General features: G+C 35.5%; 1 protein-coding gene across 1 annotated transcript; it reads left to right on the plus strand.

The window, feature by feature from the left end:
- The first annotated feature begins 18078 nt into the window (after positions 1-18078).
- LOC103342658 (mannose-6-phosphate isomerase 1) lies at positions 18079-21423 on the plus strand. The gene is made up of 5 exons (XM_008246293.3): positions 18079-18692; positions 18807-18974; positions 19830-20042; positions 20380-20646; positions 20910-21423. Exons 1-5 carry the CDS (start codon positions 18336-18338, stop codon positions 21225-21227), a joined length of 1323 nt encoding a protein of 440 aa, XP_008244515.1. The 5' UTR covers positions 18079-18335; the 3' UTR covers positions 21228-21423.

A 21423-nucleotide genomic window follows, 5' to 3' on the forward strand; every position in this document is an offset into this window, starting at 1 on the left:
CCTATAGAGAACTACATCTCTACTGTAAATGTATCTTTGTCTCATGTTGCCTTTTTAAGCAATATTTCAAAATATTGTGAAGCATCTTCCTTTGAAGAAGCGAATTCTCAGTCCGTTTGGAGAGATTCTATAAGGGGAGAACTTCAGGCCCTTTATGAAAATTGCACTTGGAGTATTGTTAAATTGCCACAAAGAAAAATGGCAGTTGGATGTAAGTGGGTTTACAAGACTAAATTTAAAAGTGATGGCTCTCTTGAAAGGCATAAAGCCAGGCTTGTTGCAAAGGGGTTTACTCAAACGTTTGGGGTTGACTGCAAAGAAACTTTTGCCCCAGTGGCTAAAATGAATACTGTGAGAGTTCTGTTGTCAGTTGCAGTCAACAATGATTGGCCACTCTTCCAAATGGATGTAAAATATGCTTTTTTACATGGAGAGTTAGAAGAAGAAGTCTACATGAGCTTACCTCCTGGACATCCTCATGAAAAACAAGAAGGTATGGTCTGCAAGTTACACAAGGCTATCTACGGCCTTAAGCAATCACCAAGAGCTTGGTATGCGAAATTAAGTTATGTTCTTGAAAGTATAAAATTTCAGCGGAGTTCTGCTGACTCATCTTTATTTGTTAAGGATGAGAAAGGTAGCAAACTAATAGTGCTTATATATGTTGATGACATTATTATCACTGAAAGTAATCTTGTAGAAATTACCAAGCTGAAGTTCTTTCTTCACCAGAAGTTTGCCATTAAGGATTTGGGATCCTTAAAATATTTTTTGGGGATCGAAATTGCTGCGTCTAGGAAAGATCTATTTTTTAACCAACGGAAATTTGTCCTTGATCTACTATAAGAAACAAGAATGATGGAGACGGAACCTATTGCCAATCCCATAGAAGTCAAGAAAAAACTTGGTCTTGATGGAGAATTGTTATCAAATGTTGGTTGCTATCAGCAGCTAGTTAGCAAGCTTATCTATCTCACCATCACTCGTCCTGATATTGCTCATGCCGTTAGCCTGGTCAGCCAACATATGCATGCTCCAAGAACCACTCACTTGCAAGCTGTCAAGAGAATTCTTCGATATTTAAAGGGTTCCCTTGGTCGTGGAATTCTAATGAAAAAGAATGGGAACGCTAATATTATTGGGTATTCAGATGCCGATTGGGCAGGATGTACAGTTGATCAAAAATCCACCATTGGATATTACACTTTTGTTGGAGGGAATCTGGTTACTTGGAAGAGTAAGAAGTAAAATGTCATTGCTCGATCTAGTGCCAAAGCCGAGTACAGGGCCATGGCTTCTCTCACTTGCAAATTAATTTGGCTTCACAGTCTTTTGAATGACTTGGGATTCACAGATCCTAAACCCATGACCTTGTTTTGTGATAATCAAGCTGCAATCCATATTGCTGCGAATCCTGTCTTTCATGAACAAACGAAGCATATTGAAGTAGATTGTCATTGTATTCGAGAAAAAGGTGCAATCCAATATTATTCGCACACCCTTTATTCGAAGCAACAAAAAATTGGCTGATGTCTTCACTAAAGGGCTCTTCTTAGCTCAATTTGAAAGTCTTTTGTCTAAGCTTGGTTCAATCAATATTCTCGCACCAGCTTGTGGGGGAATGTTGGAATAATTTCTCTGATTAATACTCACCTATATTACCGTTGGACCAAGGTTCTTAATTGTACCACTATATTGGAATTGGAACAATCTTCCTGGGACTGCATACTATAAGAGAGTTTTGCATATATATATATATATAAGAGCAAGCAACTCTCTTTCAAGTGGATGTAGGCTATATCAAGTAGCTAAACCACTATAATTATGTGTGTCTTATTCTCCTTATTTCTCGTCATCTATTTCTTTATTAGGATACAGAGAAAGTGTAATAGATACCTTGGATGGGTCTCTGAAACATTGTTGGATTCGTCACTCAATGCTTGCCAAATCCCTGTACGAAGTAGTCTCGCCAAATCCCTGTACGAAGTAGTCACCAAATCAACCTCTAACAGAATTGCTCTGAACCCAAACCCTTAAGCCTTCTCAAGGAGGGAGAGAAGAGTTCGAGATCAGAGACGATTGAGAGCCAGCCATAGGGGATAATCACAACCATAGTCTAAAATATTGATAATATCGACGAAATATCAAGGATATTATCTTTTTTTCGAGTCGCGGATATTTTGGAACGTATCCATACACATATTGTATAAATATCGATAATATCAACAATAATATCGAAAAATATCGATGTTGATAATTTCGTTCACACTTCAGCAGTATTTTGTCAAAATATCGCTATAATATTGAAAATATTGAAAATATCGATGTAATGGAAAAAAAAGGAAAAAAACACAAAAGGGATTCAAACGCTTACCATTTCACTCCTCCAACGCCTTAACCACCATATTGCTTATGATTTTGTGATAATATACTAAATATGTATATTTATATTGTTTTGTTTTGAACAATTACATGCAAAACTATTTTGGGGATTTTTCATTTCATGACTGCTCTTCACAATACACTTCCTCTACACATAGGGATGATAAAGATAGTGAACATTTTGAACCTCACAAGGACTCTATATGGTACTAAGTTACTCATGTATCTTATCATGCAATGTATAAAGTGTAAAATATTGGAGTAAATCATTATATATAAATTATTATGGTGTGCTTAATCTTCTTTCATTAATTACTACATATTTTCTATACTCACAGTGTTTGTCAACTCGCTATATAATCAACTTAAATCAGTTAAACCTATCATGCAATGCATTTCCCTCCAATTTTTTGTGATAAACTAGTAGATAATTAATTGAATAAACATTCTCCAAAGTTTCAATAAAAATTTCCAAGTTTTTCTTACAATTTCCATAGTTTTTATTCAATTTTTATCGATATCGATAATATCCCGATATTTCCATAGAAATTTTTGTATTTTTAGACTACCGATATTTCGGATACCATCAATATTTTAGACCTTGGTCATGACTGAGAGGTCGAGAGCAGAGAGAGAAGAACTTTGTGTGCTTCACGATTTTTTCTTTTTGAGAGTTAAGAGAAGAACTTTGGGATTTTTGACAAGGAGAGAAGAGAAAGAGAGAGAGAGAGAGAGTTAGGTTTAAGACTTGGTGAATTTTTTTGAGGGAAAAGGTGAATTTTTTTCAGGGAAAAGGATGACATTTTTTTGGGGTAGTTGACCTGGGTATAACACATCGGTCATTGAAACTTTTATTTAAAAAAAACATGAATATATGGCATCAATTGAAATATCGATCAATGCTACTTCCATATAACGACATCGACTCAGATTGCTCAATGTTGGTTGTGATGTCTTTACACCCTTATGGCCTTGTTTTTTATAAAACTGAAGCCTAAGAGACTAATAACATCAATTTCATGTTTTACGGATGCCTATTAAGTGTTGCCTAAAGTGAATTTTGGCATAGTGTCAACATGACCGTATAGTGCCCTCAAAGATTAACAACATAGCCACAAAACATCTATGATGCCTCAAGTCTAAGGATTAGTTTGCACTATTACAATTTATGAGTTCCAGCTTGACATGTGAGTAAAGACTTCCATACTGTAACTCATGTGTTGGATCGCGTTCAGTGTACTTATTCTTCTACAAGCACCTACAGACATATCGATATGTCTCCACACTTAATGACTTGAGACCTTGTCATTCCCTACATATAGAGATGATGCTGTGTGTATTGGTCTTTGTGGAATATTGACGCCCAATCAATATTCCTATGACTAGAAGATTCATTGCAAATTCAGCTGGTAAAGTTCAACCATTTTCCTCTTTGTTAAATCAAAGAAGGAGAATCTTTTGAATGGATAGCAGCCCACTAGGAGGCTTTTAACCAAATAAAAAAAATATTTGTCTAACCCACCAGTTCTCATGCCACCCAAAAGGGGTAGACCTCTCAAGTTGTAGATCTCTGCCCCGGAAAATTCTATTGGAAGCCTTTTGGCTCAAGATATTAATGAAGGAAAAGAGCAGGCAGTATATTGCTTTAGCAGAATATTGCAAGAGGTGGAGACTAGATATTCAGCGATAGAAAAACTTGTGTTTTACCTTGTACTTCACTGTTGTGGAACTCAAGCATTATATATTGCCTTATACTGTCCATATTATTGCCAAAACAGATCTCATAAAGTACATGTTGTCAAGACCTGTTTTGAGGGGTCGCACTGGCGAATGGACTTTGGCTTTGTCAAAATTTACTTTCAGATATGTGCCACAAAAAGCAGTAAAAAAGGGCAGGCAATAACAGATTTTCTAGCAGCTCATCCTAGTGTGGAGATTGAAGACATGAACACTCTAGAGATTGCCAATGTCAAACTCCAGGCTGATCTGAAGTCAAATATCATCCAATCTATCATAACAAGACTAGTCCTTCTCAAACAGAAATATGGAAAGATGTACATCCATATGCCTATCCGAACTGTGGAAATCAAGCCATGGAAGCTCTTCTTCGATAGGTCCAAAATTGAAACTTCTACTAGAACAAGTATAGTCTTGGAATACCCACAGGGGGTCAGATATGCTTATTCATTTCATTTGGATTTTGAAAGCACCAATAATCGAGTTGAATATGAGGCCTTAATTATAGGGTTGGAAATGTTGTTGGAACTCAATGTCCAATATTTGGCAATCTTTGAGGATTCACAGCTTGTGCTGAGGCAGTTGACTAATGAATATAAATGCAGAGATCCAAATTTGGCAGCCTATTATGTGGCACCTAAAATTTATGCTCTGAATTTGTTGAAGTAATTGTAGAACACATAGCAATGGAAAAAAACTTAGCAGCCAATGAGATGACTCAAGTTGCTTATAGGATTCAAATTAAAGACAATGAATCAGAAAGGATCATCAAGGTCTAGAAAAGAAGTTTACCCTTTGTGCGCACTAGAGGAATGCATATGGAGTTGAATATTGTTGATGTACATGATTGGAGAAAGTCTCTAATCGAATACCTCACTAATCCTTTGCCAAGGGTTAATAATAAAATCATGGCGCAAGCTTTGAATTATGTAGTCATCAATGGGGAACTCTTTAGAAGAACATCTTAAGGTGCCTTTGCAAAGAAGATTCCATGCGGGTTATGGCGGAGGTCCATGAAGGATCGTGTTGAGCTCATCAGTTAGGTAAGAAAATTAAATGGCTCTTGGCAACATACGGTTACTTTTGGCCCCACATGGAAAAGGATTGTTTCAACTATGAAAAAGGCTTTGAGATTTGTCAGAGTTATTCATAATGAGCGTCGGGGTTGTTCCAACTAACCACGGCAATTTATTCATAAAGACCGCCGTATTAACTTCATACACCATGTTAGCCAAAATACTCTTTTGTCGTGTAAAATTGTAAATAACCATAGTGGTTTATTCAAAATAAGCGATGAGGACACTTCTATAGTGTAAAAGTATAAATAACCACAACGGTTTTGGAATACTAAAAGTCATTTGACTTTATTATCAACCACGTCGGTTTGTATAGGTATTGCGTCGTATTAACAAACATACTAGAGCAGTTTTTATAAAAACCGTCATGTTATGAAACTTTGTGATTCTATATAAACTTTTGCGTCACCTTTTCTAAAATTTTATGTTCTCTTGAACCGATAAAATATTTCACTCTCCTCTTAGTTTTCCTTCCCAAAGTGGCATGTCTGAATCTCGTCATTTTCCTCTCCTCCTCGCCTTCATCTCTAATTCTCGAAAGGTTATGTCTGAAGCAAACTTTCTTTGCACGCTAAAGGTTTTTTCTCACTCTTTTTTTTTTTGGGTCAAAATCATTTTACTTTTTTTTGGTCAAAATCATTTAAGTCTTTTTTGTCAAAATCATTTCTAAGTTTGATACCATGAAAGAAAGTGTCTGGAAATAAGACTCTGTTTTCGAAATAACGACGTCTTTCATTGTTTTGAATAATATTAGTAGTCACTCACTCTCACAACGTGTTAAGATGACGGTTTTGTCTTGTTTACGTCGTTTTAATTTTCACACCACGACGGTAATCAACTCCGTCGTGCGTCGTGGTTTGATAATTAAAACGACATAAACAAGACAAAACCGTCGTCTTATTAAGAGTAAAATACAAAAACAATCGTGGAAAAGGAAGATCTGGCCCTTTTTTTTCTTTTGTTTTTACTCTTAATAAGACGATTGTTGTTTCTTGTTTACGCGTTTTATTTATCACACCATGATGGTGCTTAAATGCAAATCATGCTAAAGGAAATAGCATGACAGTAATTGTTATCTAGCAACGTGTGAAATATAATATTACGTCGTGTTTTTCAAATAACCATTGTTTTTTCCCTTGCAAGTTATATTTCTCTCTAAACATGGTTTCTAAATCTCAAAGTAAGGAGGCTCAAGTTTCAAAAGCTCAAAGTAAGGAGCTTGCAGTTTCAAAGGCTCAAATGAATGAAGACAAAGCAATTCAAAGCAAAACCTCGAAGAAGATGAGATTTACTTCAACTACTGAGAAAGACCCTAATAGCTCAACGACATTTGATGAGGAGCCAAAGTCAACTCGTGGTATCAACACAATAAGCCTTGTTGTGAAAAGGAAAATCCAAAAGATTAAACCCGTAGTTGAGTACAATAAAAGGGGCAGACCACATGGCAAGGCTGCTGTTGGGATGCAATCGTATATTGGTGTTTTGGCATGCACCAAAGTCCCTCTTGTGGACAAGAAATGAACTGAATTTCTCAAGCGTATAAAGGAGCAGATTTGGGAAGTTGTTCAGATGGCTTATGTTGTTGGGCAAAGGGGCAAGAAGATGGTGTTATCGTCTGCCTCAAAAAAATGGAAGGATTTCAAGTCTTCCTTAACGAGGCACTTTATTCTTCCATTCACAAATGACAAGGACAAGTTAAAAGAACCTCCTCAGCTATATAAATTCGTAGAAAAATTGGATTGGGATGCCTTTGTAGCTTCAAGGTTATCCCTAGAATTTGTGGCTATGCATACTGAATAGTCACAGAGAAAGGAGAAAATGCAAGTACAACCATAGGTTGTCTCCAAAAGGGTATGTTGGTTTGGAGGACCAATTGGAAGAAAGTCTGAATTATTGGATTGAATAGGACATCATTAAAGTACTTGATGTCAACTTTAATGAGTTGATGAATTTCAAGATTGAATGTGGAAAGCTGCAGGAAGCAATTGAGACGCTACAAGATCAAGTGATGGATCTAGGGCTAGAAATTGGAATGCTAACACAAGATGAAAATCTAGAAGAAAATGGTATTGGCTAGCCTCAAAGTATCATGAACATAAGCGACGTGAAAGACGAGTAAAGGGGAAAGCATCTACGTTAATAAGCTTTGAAATTATAAGAGAGATTGTTGGGGTTGTAACATCTCACATCAACTAACGGAGAGGGGGTGATGTGCCTTATATGTACATGCCCGCTTCCATCTAGCACGAGGCCTTTTGGAAGCTCACTGGCTTTGGAGTCATGAAAACTCTGAAGTTAAGCGAGTTGGGGGCTAGAGCAATTCTAGGATGGGTGACCCACTGGGAAGTTGCTCGTGAGCTCCTAGAAACAAAACCGTGAAGGTAGAGAGGGAGGCCCAAAGTGGACAATATCGTGCTACGGCGGAGCTGATCCCGGATGTGACAAGGTAATTTCAAAGGTCAGAAGTTTAGGAAATAAAAAGTTAGAATCTAAATGGTTTATCTATTATGTCTAGTTTATGAGTTGAAGTTAATGTAAGGTTTAGTGGGTATAATGGTTATGGTTATGTTTAATGTTGAGTTAATATTATGGCCTATAAATAGGAGTTGTATCCACTCTATGTGTGGGAGTATTATGTGTGTGTTGTAGTAGAGTATTTGAAGTATCAATCTTATTAAAATTTGTTTCAAGTAAGTTAATATAGGAGCTCTGCGAAGCAATACTTCAAATACTCTACTACAACACACACTTGATACTCTAAATGCACACTAACATAAAGTGGATGCAACGCCTATTTATATGCCACAATATTAATCATAACCATTATACCTACTAAACCTCACATTAACTTCAACTCATAAACTAGACATAATATCTAAATCCTTTTAACTTTTTATTTCCTAAACTTCTGACATTTGAAATTATTCCAATAGTTGAGAGGAAGAATAGGGTTCTCATAGAAATGGCAAGAGTCATGCTAAATAGTATGAACTTAGCCAAACATTTTTGGGGTGAAGCTGTCAGTACAACTTGTTACATTTCCAACCGAGATTTCTTGAGACCTGAAACTAGAAATACACCTTATGAACTTTGGAAAAGTAGAAACCAAGTGTGTTGTATTTCAGGGTATTTGGTATTACTTGCTACATCTTGAGAGATCGAGAACACTTGAAAAAATTTGATCCCAAGTGTGACAAAGGAATATTTCTAGGATATTCACTTACTAGTAGGGCTTATAGGGTATACAACTATTGAACCAAATATGTGATAGAATCAATAAATGTCACCATTAATGATGTTGTTGTTCCAATGAAGATAGTTGAGGATGATGATGACTTACTTCCTGATGAGCAAGCCAATTGTCCTTAAGGTTGACTTGTCAACTTATGGAAATCCATCCGAAGTCATTATCACATCTGGTGGCTCTCCTTCTAAATTACCAGTTCAAGTGGAACACCAGCAAGCCACTAATACTCATTCCACTCAAACTGAGAGTGTCATTATTAGTCTTTTTGACCAAGGTGTTAGAACTAGACATCAAATTGCGAAAGAAATCAGTCATGTTTGTTATGTTTCAAATGAAGTGGCTTCTTGCTATGCAAGAAGAACTTAATCAGTTTGTTCAAAATGAGTCTGGTATCTTGTTCCTAGGCCTATGGATACAATTATCATTGAAACCAAGTGGATCTTTAAAAACAAAACTGATGAACTTGGTAATGTAATTAGGAACAAGGCTAGACTTGTAGCCTAGGGATGCACTCAGATGGAGGATGTTGATTTTGATGAAACCTTTGCCCCTGTTTCAAGGTTGGAGTCTGTTAAATTTCTTCTTGCTATTGCTTGTCATTTAAATTTCAAATTGTTTCAAATGGATGTTAAAACTTTTTTGAATGGAATCTTGAATGAAGAGGTCTATGTTGAACAACCTAAGGGTTTTGATATCCTCATCATCCAAATGACGTGTTTAGGCTCAAAAGACTCTTTATGGTTTGAAACAAGCACCTAGAGCTTGGTATGAGAGATTATCATCTCATTTGGTAGGAAATGGCTATGTTAGAGGCTCTGTGGATAAAACACTATTTGTGAAAAAGTTTTAAAAAAAAAGATGTTACGATTGCTCAAGTCAACATGGATGATATCATAGTTTGGTCTACCTCTGAGTCTTATGTTCAAGAGTTTATCCATGTCATGACTAGTGAATTTGAAATGAGTCTTGTTAGTGAACTTAATAAATTTCTTCGGTTACAAATCAAACAAGGGCAAGATGGGATCTCAATTTCCTAGTCCAAATATGCCAAGAACTTAGTCAAGAAATTTGGTATGGATTCAGCAAAAACTTCCATGACTCCAATGAGCACCTATGCTAAATTGCATAAAGTCTTATGTGGGAAGTCAGTAGATCAAACTATTTATAGAATAATGATTGGCAGTCTTCTTTATCTGACTGCAAGCAGACCAGACATTGCTTTTAGTATAGGAATAGGTGCTAGGTTTCAAAGTGATCCAAAAGAATCTCATCTCATTGGTGTAAAGAGAATCATCAAGTATGTAAGTGGTACCATTGATTTTGGTCTGTGGTATACTTTAGATACTAATTATTATTTAGTTGGTTTTAGTGATGCTGATTGGGCTGGATGTTGTGATGATAGGAAGAGTACGTCTGGGGGAGTCTTCTATATTAGGAACAATCTTGTTGCTTGGCATAGCAAGAAACAAAATTATGTGTCCATGTCCATTGCTGAGGCAGAATATGTAGCAATTGAAAGTTACTACACTCAACTTCTCTTGATGAAACAAATGTTGTTTGACTATGATTTTTGTCTGTCTACATTTATGTCTACTGTGACAACATTAGTGTCATTGATATCTCATAAAATCTTGTCCAACACTCAAGAATTAAGCACATAGATATAAGGCATCACTTCGAGATCTTGTGGAAAACAACATTTTGATGTTGAAATTTTTTCCCTCTGAAAAACAACTTGCTGACATTCTAACAAAGGCCCTGGACTTTCAAAAATTTGTTGACTTGAGAAAGTCAATTGGTTTTTGCTCAATTGATTGAATTGTTTTAGTCCATCTATGCCTTCAGCACATTATGACTTGTTGTTTGTTCTTATTAAATAAGTGTTTCACTCGATTGGCTACAAACTCAGGAGAATATGATGTTTTGTAAAATTGGATTGATTTAACCTCTTAGTTGCATGCTCTACAGTTCCTTTCTCTTGTCCTTGACTAGGAATCAGTTGAATGATGCACTACATTCTTCTCTTGAAAAACATATCTTCTATGTCCTCTACAAACTGTCTGAAATTCAGTTAAGATAATTGACCATCTCTCTTACTGGTTTCAATCAAATAAAAACAAAAACAAAAACAAAACATAAACACAAAAGAATTATTATACTATAAGTATAAATTTTGTGTGAAGTGTGACAAATATAGTCACTGCTCTAGGAAGGTATAAGGTGATATATTTTAAGGTGTTGAGAGCAAAGAGCTGCAAAATTGGGCCATTAAGCACTTAAGTTTGAGATGTGCAAGATTCTCTAAGAAGTTTTGTTCAAATATCATTTCCACGAATAATTTGATGTGTTGTCCAAGGATGCTTAATATATGTCTCTCGTAATAGCTCAATTTTCTGCATCATTTGTCTTTTCTCATATCTGATCTCCATAATCCCATGTTGAGTGTGCTACTGAGTGCTTAAATTAATCATATTCTCCATCTCAGGTTTGAATGTTGATGTGTTTAATCGGCATACCCAAAATTGAGTCTTGGTTCATTTTTGCGTATGTGCTGAAGTTCTTGGATGGCTGACACTATTCTTTTCAACTTCAATTTTTGTTCCATATGATCTCTTATGTCTTCAGTGTTTTTAGTTAACAAGTCAACTTTTGATGTTTTCTTTTGTTCTTGATGCCTGTGCCACACGTTATAACACGTGTCCATCCTCCTCATGTCTCTCTTGCTAGAGCGAATATTTAATCTTCACGAATTGCCCAAACTCTGATCCTTTTGTCACAATTAGAAGCTCGTCTAAATTCACCTTTCCTAAAGCTTATGAGTTTTTCTCCTTAGTGTCCAAGCAACAATTTGTTCTAGGGTGCATGTATATTCTGGATGATCTTTACTTACTTGACATGTCATGTGCTGATGCTCTGTTTACTCATTATCAGTTGCATCAAATCAATTCCATCTCTTGTCGATTCTATGCTTCTGTGGTGCATGAATTTTACTCAAATTTCCCATGCACCCTTGCACACACCAACAATCGTGTCCTTGTTAGACATGTCGTGGTGTTGGTTAAACCCCCTATCATTGATAGGTTCCTAGAGGTTTTGCTATGTCCAAACGTTAATTTTGATGCATTTGCCTTTGTTGTATCTAAATACACCATATCTCAATTTCGGTATGTGGCCTATGTGGATCATTTTCTATCATTAACTGCCAAAGGGCTTCCTCTGAAGTCCTACTTGAAGCCAATGTATAAGTTTCTCTAGGATTTTGTTTGCCGTAACATCTTTCCTACTGCAAACAACTCCAATCCCACTTTGTTTGGTTGTTAGTTAATGTTTTCTCTCATTAATAAGGATCCTATTCCTTTTGGTGAAATCATCTTTCATGCCATCTGCTTCAAATCTCGTAGTCATGGCAAGGCTTATAAGGGCTCTCTGATATTACATTATCTCATCACCTCACTTGGCGAACACAACTCTGTTCCTGTTCTTGGTGTTGATATATGGAATGATGCCCCTTTTCCTTACTCTCATTCCTCTAACTCCTTGAGTGACAAACTGTCATCTCATTCATTAATCTACATAAGAAAATTCAGCATTATGAGCACAATATTCAGTATTTGAAGGGTTTTCTTCGTGATGATCCTATATTGCTCAGATAATTCTGACTCTCATTCTGAAGTTTCTGATGGTTATGAGGAGTTCTAATGAGTTCTCTGGTCATTAGGTTGCGCTGCTTGGATTTATGTTTTGTTATGGAGGAGTGATTTATGTTTTGTCATATGGGAGTAATTTATGTTTGTATAGGGGAGTGTTGTTTGTTTTTGTATGGTGGAGTATTGTCTTTTGCATGGTCTAGATTGTACTTAAACTCTTCTGAATATTTTGATTCTCTCCTTATATTATGTGACGCAATTTCTATATGCCCTATATATATATATACATATATTTTTGTCAACCCAACCTATTTCATATTCTATGAACTATTTGCACTTGATGTTTTTCCAGATTGTGTTTGTCTTGCAGATACCTTTTGATGTCATGTCTCAATGTTTGTGTTATGTGTTGAGAGTGTGAGTTAAAGTTTTTTTTGCTTAAGGAAAGCCAAAAAGGGGAGTTTGTAAGGTTGTAATTAATCAATTGGTTTTTAGCTTTCCTTGCCATGTGTATAATTTTGTGTAATAAGCTTGCTCAAAAGGATTTAGATTAGTTTAAGGTTGATGGCTTATTGTGGACCTCACAGACAAATTGTCATGTTGGTTTCTCTTCAACAAGGCGGCAATGAAATTTTTCAATAAAGGTGAAATCATGCATTGTATTGCATCTTTGGTTGCTAGTTCACCTGGATGACCTGTCATCATGATTGTAAAATTTTACCGTTTATGTCAGTTTTTGTTCCTCTGTCCAGAAAATTCTTTTTGTCTTATTTGACATCCAATACATTACTAACAACTGTAGTTTTTATTCTAGGGCAGCCTTTTACTCTCCTTGCTATAAGGAGGCAAATTTTTAAGGTGAAGTCACTTCATGAAAAATACCTTGCACTTTTGGAAAGTTTGAAGGCTCAATATTTTCTCTGTGCTTTTCTTTGTGAAGGCCGTGAGGTTGCATTTATGAGATTTTAGACAAAATCTGCTTGTGATTACTATATCTGCATCTAGTTGTCCTAAATCATATATATCATTCTAGATCCAGAGTTCATATTTTAAGATTGATTTTCTCCGAGAATGATTTCTTGAGAAAATTGATCCTTTCTTAAATCAACATTTCATCACTGCATTTGTTTGAGTAGTGATATGCTACTGGTGCCATGAGATGATTGAGCTGAAGGATGAAACTGCCATTGTCATGACAGACTAGTTGCAAGCAACGTTCTTGAGAAGAAGAAGAGAGCACCAGATTCGAAAATAAGGAATATTCTTGAATCAGGGTGTGAGTCATACCATAATTCGGGAAATTCGAATATGGCTACTCCTTTATAGAACTAGGAAACTTGAGTTGTATATGTTGATTTATGTAACTATTTCTTCTTGTTAGTGGATTGCCTAGTTAAAGTGATGACCCCCAATTTTTTTTAGTGGTGGGTTTTTGGGTAAACATTTCTGCTATGCTGTTCTTGCTGTTATGATTAGTCATACTATACCTGTTGTTGCTAAAATGCTGATGAATGATTCTCACACACCTATCACTCTAGTTGTCGCTAGCACAGGGGATGCCTAGATGGACAGGTCCTTCTGAGTGCCTAGGTTGTCAAGTAGTCCTTTTCTGTTATGAACTTAAAATTGATGGTAATCAATCATTATGCATACAAGTTGTGTTAAGATATTATTGGTGGAAATGAATAAGTCACATATTCCCTCATGATATCATTAGTGGAAATGAATGAGTCACATATTCCCTTATGATTTTATTGGTGGAAAGGAATGAGTCATTTATTCCCTTAAGATTCTCTTATAAGTATCATCCTTCCTTGCTTTCAATCATTCATTCCAACTTTGTACAATATAATTATGTAGTAGTGTTTTGTGTGTGTGTGTGTGTGTGTGTGTGAGAGAGAGAGAGAGAGAGAGAGAGAGAAGAAAAAGAAACAAGATGGAAAATGTGTTGGTTTTTCTTGCAAGATTTTATAATTATAATTATCATGGTGAGTGCGTTATGTAATGCATTCTAAAAGTTCTTATTTTGTGATAAATGTGAAAATTATGGATTATCATGGATTTATTCTATTTAAAAATCTCTTTCTATTTTTAAGTCAGACATATCTAATTTGTGCAATATTTCACACAATATATATATATATATATTGGACTTTTTTGTGAAGTATATTCAGGGAACATGAGAACTTCAATGACGGGGTATTCGAAGGATAAATGTACCAGACAGGGACATAGGGTAGTGACTCTGATAAGGGTCACGTGGTGAGTACAATTTGTGAAGGATAACCAAGATATGAAGTAATGATATGATATGATTTGGATTGTGTGTCTTTTTATAATATTTTCTAGAGTGGGTAATGGCATTGCTTGACTCGCATATTATATAATCCACTCACTAAGCGGTGGTTTGCTCATTCCTCACCTATTTTGTTTTTCAAATCAATTAGTGGGCAAGACAAAGACTAAATCGTAGAAGTGGGATTAGTTGAGAGTGATAAAGTTTTATTTATATCTTATAGACTTGTAAGACTATTATTATTTTTATAAGGAAATTTTCAATCTTTTTACTTTATTACATGTTCAATTCACGTACCCTGATTCAGGAATATTCTTTATTTTTGGATCGCGGCGTGACAAAATGATATCAGAGCCTAGGGATTAGATACGCCCGGGGGAAGAAATGTGATTTAGTGTTAGTAAATTTTGAGGACAAATTTTTTTAAGGAGAGTAGACTGTGAAGACCTTTTAAAAAAAGACACTATATATTATTAATTTAAAGAAATGTTCATTATTTAATATTTATTTTGAAGATCTATATCTATTAAATATTAGATCTAGGGTGGAAATATTACCTCAGTTGGAGGTGGCACCATTATTGTAGCCTCCACGTGTACAAACATAAAATTGATGGTAATTAATCATTATGGCATAAAATTGGTGGAAATGAATGAGTCACATATTTCCTTATGATATCATTAGTGGAAAGGAATGAGTCATTTATTCCCTTAACATTCTAATATGCTTGTTACTTCCATAGCCTCTCCTATAAGTATCATCCTTCATTGCTTTCAATCATTCATTCCAACTCTTTAGAATATAATTATGTAGTAGTGTTTTGAGAGAGAGAGAGAGAGAGAGAGAGAAGAAGAAGAAGAAGAAGAAGAAGCTTTTACGAGATTTTTTTTTTAATAACAATGAACCGATGAATCCATGAAAAACGTTTCGTACGGAAAATTCTATATTGTTTTTATGCCTTTGTCTCCTTACCAATGCTTGACATGCTACGAATCCTCTTGAAAGAGAAGGGTGACTTCGGGAAGGTGGACACATGTGGTGCATGGCTGTCGTCAGCTCGTGCCGTAAGGTGTTGGGTTAAGTCCCGCAATGAGCACAACCCTCATGTTTAGTTGCCACCGTTGACTTTAGAAGCTTGAGCAGACTGCCTGTGATAAGCCGGAGGAAGGTGAGGATGACGTCAAGTCATCATGAAGAAACAAGATAGAGAACGTGTGAGATTGTCTTGCAAGATTTTTAATTATAATTATCATGGTGAGTGGGTTATGTAATGTGTTCTAAAATTTCTTATTTTGTGATAAATGTGAAAATTATGGATTTATTCTATTTACAAATCTCTCTCTATTTTCACGTCAAACATGTCTAATTTATGTCCAATATTTCACACAATAAATATATTTTTTAAAGTTTTTGTGAATTACATACTATTCATGGAACATGAGAACTTTAGTGACGGGGTATCGAAGGATAAATGTAATAGACAGGGACATAGGATAGTGAGGCCGATATGGGTCACATGCTAGGTACAATTTTTGAAGGATAATCAAGATATGAAGTAATGATGTGATATGATTTGGTTTGTGTATCTTTTTATTATATTTTATAGAGTGTGTAAAATGACATTGTTGGCATATTACATAATCTATTCAATGAGCGATGCTCACCTATTTTGTTTTTCAAATCAATTAATGGGCAAGACAAAGACTAAATTGGAGAAATTGGATTAGTTGAGACGAATAAAGTTTTATTCATATCTTGTATACTTGTAAGATTATTATTGTTATAAGAGAAATGTATTTTAACCAATTTTTCAATCTTTTTATTTTATGTTTCATTCAATTTACACACCTGATTCGAGAATTATTCTTATTTTCGAATCGGGCCATGATAGTCTATGATCTACAACACTTGAGCCTCAACTTGATTAAAATTCTATGTTGTATCTTTGTGTTGGGCCCATTTGTTCTACTTGTTGGGATGTGCTGCTTTGCTTGGGCTTTCCCACTTTTATAATGCTTCCTATTCCTAATGAATAGTCACTTTGAAAAAAATATATATATATTTGTTTTGGTATATCTACAAGTTCTTAAAAAAAAAAAAAATTGTAATTTGTAGAAGCTATTAGGTTCATGCATGCCATTCGGTTCAAAACGCAGTAACTGGAGTCGTGCTCTTTACCTAAAAGGAAAGACCCGAAAAGAAAATAATAAAAACCCAAAAGTGCCCAACTGCTTTAACAGCGATAAATTTTAGGAGAGAAACGTAAGAACGTGAAAGCTCACCACGTGACGATACATGACAGAGATCACGTTTTCCTTTTTAAAAAATCTTGAAAACTCAAAAAGTGGCGTATAGGAATAAGTCAAACGTTAATTTATTACAATGGATATCCAAATGCCACGTGTAACGATACGGTTGCCGATCCTTTTTCGTACTTGAATTGCGTGGGGCCCACCCATAATCACACAACACGTCCACCGACGATTGGCGTCAATAACGGCGTTATTCCATTCGCATCGTATCTGCGAGAAATGCAAAGCCTTTGTTTTGTCCGTTTGTTTCTCGGCTGTGGTCGATTCTTCTTCTTGCCAAAGTCCAACTCACGATACGTCACCGTATCCAACGTGGCTTTCTACCCACCCCTTTTTCTCTTACCAACCTCTTAATATTATTTCTCTATCAATTCACGTGACAATAAATTTCTTGTGACTACGATTAAGAGAACATGCCAGCAAATTCAAGTGGGGCTAATTTACTTGACCTTTATTATTTTATTATTTTTATTTTTTAAATTGACTTAATTAGAAAGTTTTTTATATTTGTTGTATTGAAGGTAGATTCAAGAGTATATCTATTTGGCAAGTGCAAAGGAGACAAGCTCACTGCCTGACTGGCATACCCCACATCTGCACCAATCTTAAGAGGTTAACTTTCTTCATCTTCTATAGGATTGGCATTTAGTTACTTACAAGGTCAATAACATTTTACTATGCCAATGGAAATATCGAGGTCACTCTTTACTATAACAAGAGCCATTACCATGTTTTAGTATTGATAACCATGAATTATGAATTATTTCATAAAAACAAGAAATTCTTTTAGAAACAATCGAAATTTTGGACATTATACGTACACAAACAAATAACGTATTAAAATACGAGAACAAATATCTAATTATTTTTAATTATTTTATCAAGGTTCAAATTTAGAAACTCTTCACGGAGAAATACCACTATAACAAGAAATACTTGATCAAATACTAGAAATTTGAATCCAACTAACTTATCATTGTCATTCCAAAACACATAAGTGACAATGTTTATATCTTAATATAAAAATTCATAAATAAATACTTCGATTCATTGTGAATCTCATTTATTTCAGATGATAAGATAAGATTTTTCTATGCTTACCAATGATGATTAAATTTGGAAACTTCTCTGCTAGGCTGTGTTATTGTTGTATATTATATTGCAAAGAACAATATTTGCCGTAAAAAAAATGCAATTGACAAAAGCCAAAGACAACATTTATTCCTTGATCTAAAACAACCAAGTGACAGTTAAAACCCTGAAAAATATTGTCTAGGAAGTTTCCTTTAACTGCTAAAAAGCAAGCATAGGGAAAGAATAAGAAAGTATGGGAACGGAATTTTATGGGTAAAGTCATCAGACTCAGGACAGGGAAGACCCCACTGCCACTTTCCTCTATCTCTTTCTCTTAACTTCGTCATCACTCTCCCTTTCGTTCTGTCTCTCTCTCTCTCAAAGTAATTTCCCTCTTTCACAACTTACTGTTCCCTTTCAAACGCTTTCAAAAGCAGCAACTTCCCCATGACCACCATGTTATGCGCATCTCATTCTCATTCCCTTCATTTTCCATAGCCTTCATTGCACACTCTGTTTTTGCCCTTTTCTTTTTATTTTCTTTTTAAGCTTGCTTAGCCATTGATGGAGTCCATTGGCAAATCAATGAAGCACCACAATCAAAAGAGCAGTCTTCAGAGGCTGAGATGCTCTGTTCAGAACTATGACTGGGGGAAGAGAGGCACAGACTCTCTGGTGGCTAGGCTATCTGCTCTCAATTCTTCCTCTGAAATTGACCCAGAAAAGCCTTATGCTGAAATTTGGATGGGAACCCATGAGTCTGGACCTTCTTTTTTGATTCAAAATGGGGATGAGAATAATGGGTTTTTGTCAATTGGGTCTGAGAGTTTGAGTCTCAAAGATTGGGTTTTGGAAAACCCAAAGGTGCTTGGTGAGAAGGTGGTTCAAAAATGGGGCTCTGACTTGCCTTTCTTGTTTAAGGTACTATTGTTTCTCAATATGAAAGATTCCATTTGTCATATTTATTCTAAAGTTTTTTGGGTTTTCAATGTTGGGGTTGTGGACAGTGTGGAGTTTTTTGTTTTGTGTTTCTAGGTGCTTTCTGTGGCAAAGGCATTGTCAATACAGGCACACCCAGATAAGGAATTGGCTAAGGTTTTGCATAAGTTTATGCCAAATCTTTACAAGGATGCCAATCACAAGCCTGAGATGGCCTTGGCTGTTACACATTTTGAGGCTCTTTGTGGTTTCATCAGTCTTGAGGTAAGACACTGCTGGTTTTCATGTTTTGTTCTTATATTGGAAATTTCAATTGATTTACTGTTCAATTTGTGTTATTTAATCTTGTACATGATAAGAATCATAAGATAGTGTGTGACTGAGAACTGGGTTTGCTTTTGAATTGTTTGGTTGCTGAGTCTTTTTAAAACAGTCATTAATTTTGACTGATTACATGCTCTCTTTCTTGTTTTAATTTGGTCATTAAATATTTGTGTTGTAACCAAGTTTGGGGCCCAACTGAATCGTTTGCCATTATTTGCAGAAATTTTTTTATGAAATAAGAATAACACTATTTTGTTATCTCTATCCCATCACAAACTGCCACGTGTACATATCGTGATTGACCGGGATAGAAAAATAGTACTATCCCTGTCTGAGAACTATGGCAGAAGTTGATATAATACCAAAAAAGTAAAAAAAAAATTACTTTTAATAGTCATCATTGGTGGAAGTTGTTTTTTATCTGAACTTCGAACTATACATTTAAAAATTGAGGTCAAGGTAGGTGTAGTGTTACTTTCTGTTATTCAGAGACTCTACCTAAGACACCTTTTTTCTTTCCCCTTAATTGTCTTTCTTTCCTAAAGCTATAATATAAACAAATATTGCCTTCTCTGCAGAGATCTCCATGGCAATAACAGCTTACTACTATGCCTTGCCAAATATCTGGATTGACCAACAGTGGAACATTGTGCCTTCATTAGTACTATTTAAATCATAATGACAAGTTTAATTATAAGTTTTTCGGTACTAATGGCAAGTAAGATCTTTCTGTATGTCAAATCTTATTAGTCCTCACTGTCATTCACTTGGATCTATTTGCTATTTTCTATCCAGGAGCTTAAAGTTGTGCTTGATAATGTTCCTGAGATTGAGGAACTGGTTGGTAGTGAAGATGCAAACAAAGTCTTTGACATTACTGATCGAGATGATGAGAATAAAGTAACCTCTGTTCTGCGTTCAATTTTCACCCACCTCATGTCAGCTAGCAAAGAGATGATAACTACAATAATCACTAAAATGAAAAATCGTTTACGCATCGAAAGTCAGGTAATTTGATGATTTTCAAGGGCAAGATGATAACTGTCAAATTATGTTTTCAAGGGCAAGTTCTTTCTCAAAGCTCTTCGCCCGGAGGACAATTTGATTTTCAAGGTGCTTTGGCATGTCATTGGACTTTTATCGATGCATATACTCTAACATCTAAAAGCAAATGGACCTTTGCATTAATAGACATTTGACTGCATGTTTATGATCTATTTTCTTATGTTAGATTGTATGGTTTTTTGTCTTTTTATTTTATGTAAAAAATTTGGTAATTCAGATGGAAAAAAACCTTGTTATGTTCATTCAGAATTGTCAATGACTAATTTCACTCTTTTGTCAGGGGAGACTCTTGACAGAAAAGGAACAGCTGGTGTTGCAGTTGGAAAGGCAATATCCAGCTGACGTGGGTGTTATATCTGCCTTCTTTTTGAACCATGTGAATCTTAAGCCTGGAGAAGCACTATACATTGGAGCGAATGAACCTCATGCCTATATTTTCGGCGAGTGCATTGAGTGTATGGCAACCTCAGACAATGTAGTGAGGGCTGGCCTAACTCCTAAGCATATGGATGTTAACACCCTTTGTTCTATGCTCACATACAAGCAGGTAAAAGTATTCAGCAGTCTTTCTTGACTGGATCTTCTACTTGTTTGGTTGAAATTTCATTGCATTTGATATACACATGGGAGACTACTAAGTCAGATTCTATATCTATCAATGCATTGCGAAAAATATTCGAAATACAAAGCTACATAAATGTAAATGGAGGATAGGTCAAATGAGTCACTGATTAGGCATAGTTTGGAACTTTGCATGATTCTTAATGAGGATTTGTTAAACATCACTATTTGATATCTCTTCTTTTGCAGGGCTATCCTAAAATCCTGCAAGGAGTTGCTTTAGGTCCTTATGTAACAAGGTACCTACCCCCTTTCGATGAATTTGAGGTCGATTGCTGTCAGCTTCCCCAGGGAGAATCAGCAGAGTTCCCTGCAGTCCCAGGTCCTTCCATTTTTGTGGTCACTTTTGGGGAGGGAATCATATATGCAAGTGATCTTAAAGGAGATATAATTACAGAAGGAGATGTTCTCTTTGCACCTGCTAACACTCAGATTAGCATAACAAGTGCATCTCAGTTGCAGATATACAGAGCAGGAGTGAACAGCATGTTCTTTCAAGCCTCATAAATTTCATTACAGCTGCTGCACATCTTAGCTTTAGTGCAAGCAAATAATTTATTATTTTTTGCATTTTTTTTCACAATAAATGTATTTCTGTTATTCTGTAATATTAGCATTGCCATGTAAATGCATGTGCAATGAAATAAGTGAAAAAAATATACGAATAAGAATTCATCAATATAAATTGTTTGTAAAATAAAAA

Source organism: Prunus mume, linkage group LG4, assembly GCF_029339155.1.
Source record: "Prunus mume cultivar Tortuosa linkage group LG4, ASM2933915v1, whole genome shotgun sequence".
In the NCBI taxonomy this organism is placed as follows: domain Eukaryota; kingdom Viridiplantae; phylum Streptophyta; class Magnoliopsida; order Rosales; family Rosaceae; genus Prunus; species Prunus mume.

What these genes read in the sequence shown, in the direction of transcription:
- LOC103342658 (XM_008246293.3), top strand. Translation starts at nt 18,336, where the DNA reads ATGGAGTCCATTGGCAAATCAATGAAGCACCACAATCAAAAGAGCAGT. An exon ending in ACTTGCCTTTCTTGTTTAAG is followed by an intron (nt 18,693 to 18,806) that starts GTACTATTGTTT and finishes TTGTGTTTCTAG; the next exon opens with GTGCTTTCTGTGGCAAAGGC. An exon ending in GTTTACGCATCGAAAGTCAG is followed by an intron (nt 20,043 to 20,379) that starts GTAATTTGATGA and finishes CTCTTTTGTCAG; the next exon opens with GGGAGACTCTTGACAGAAAA.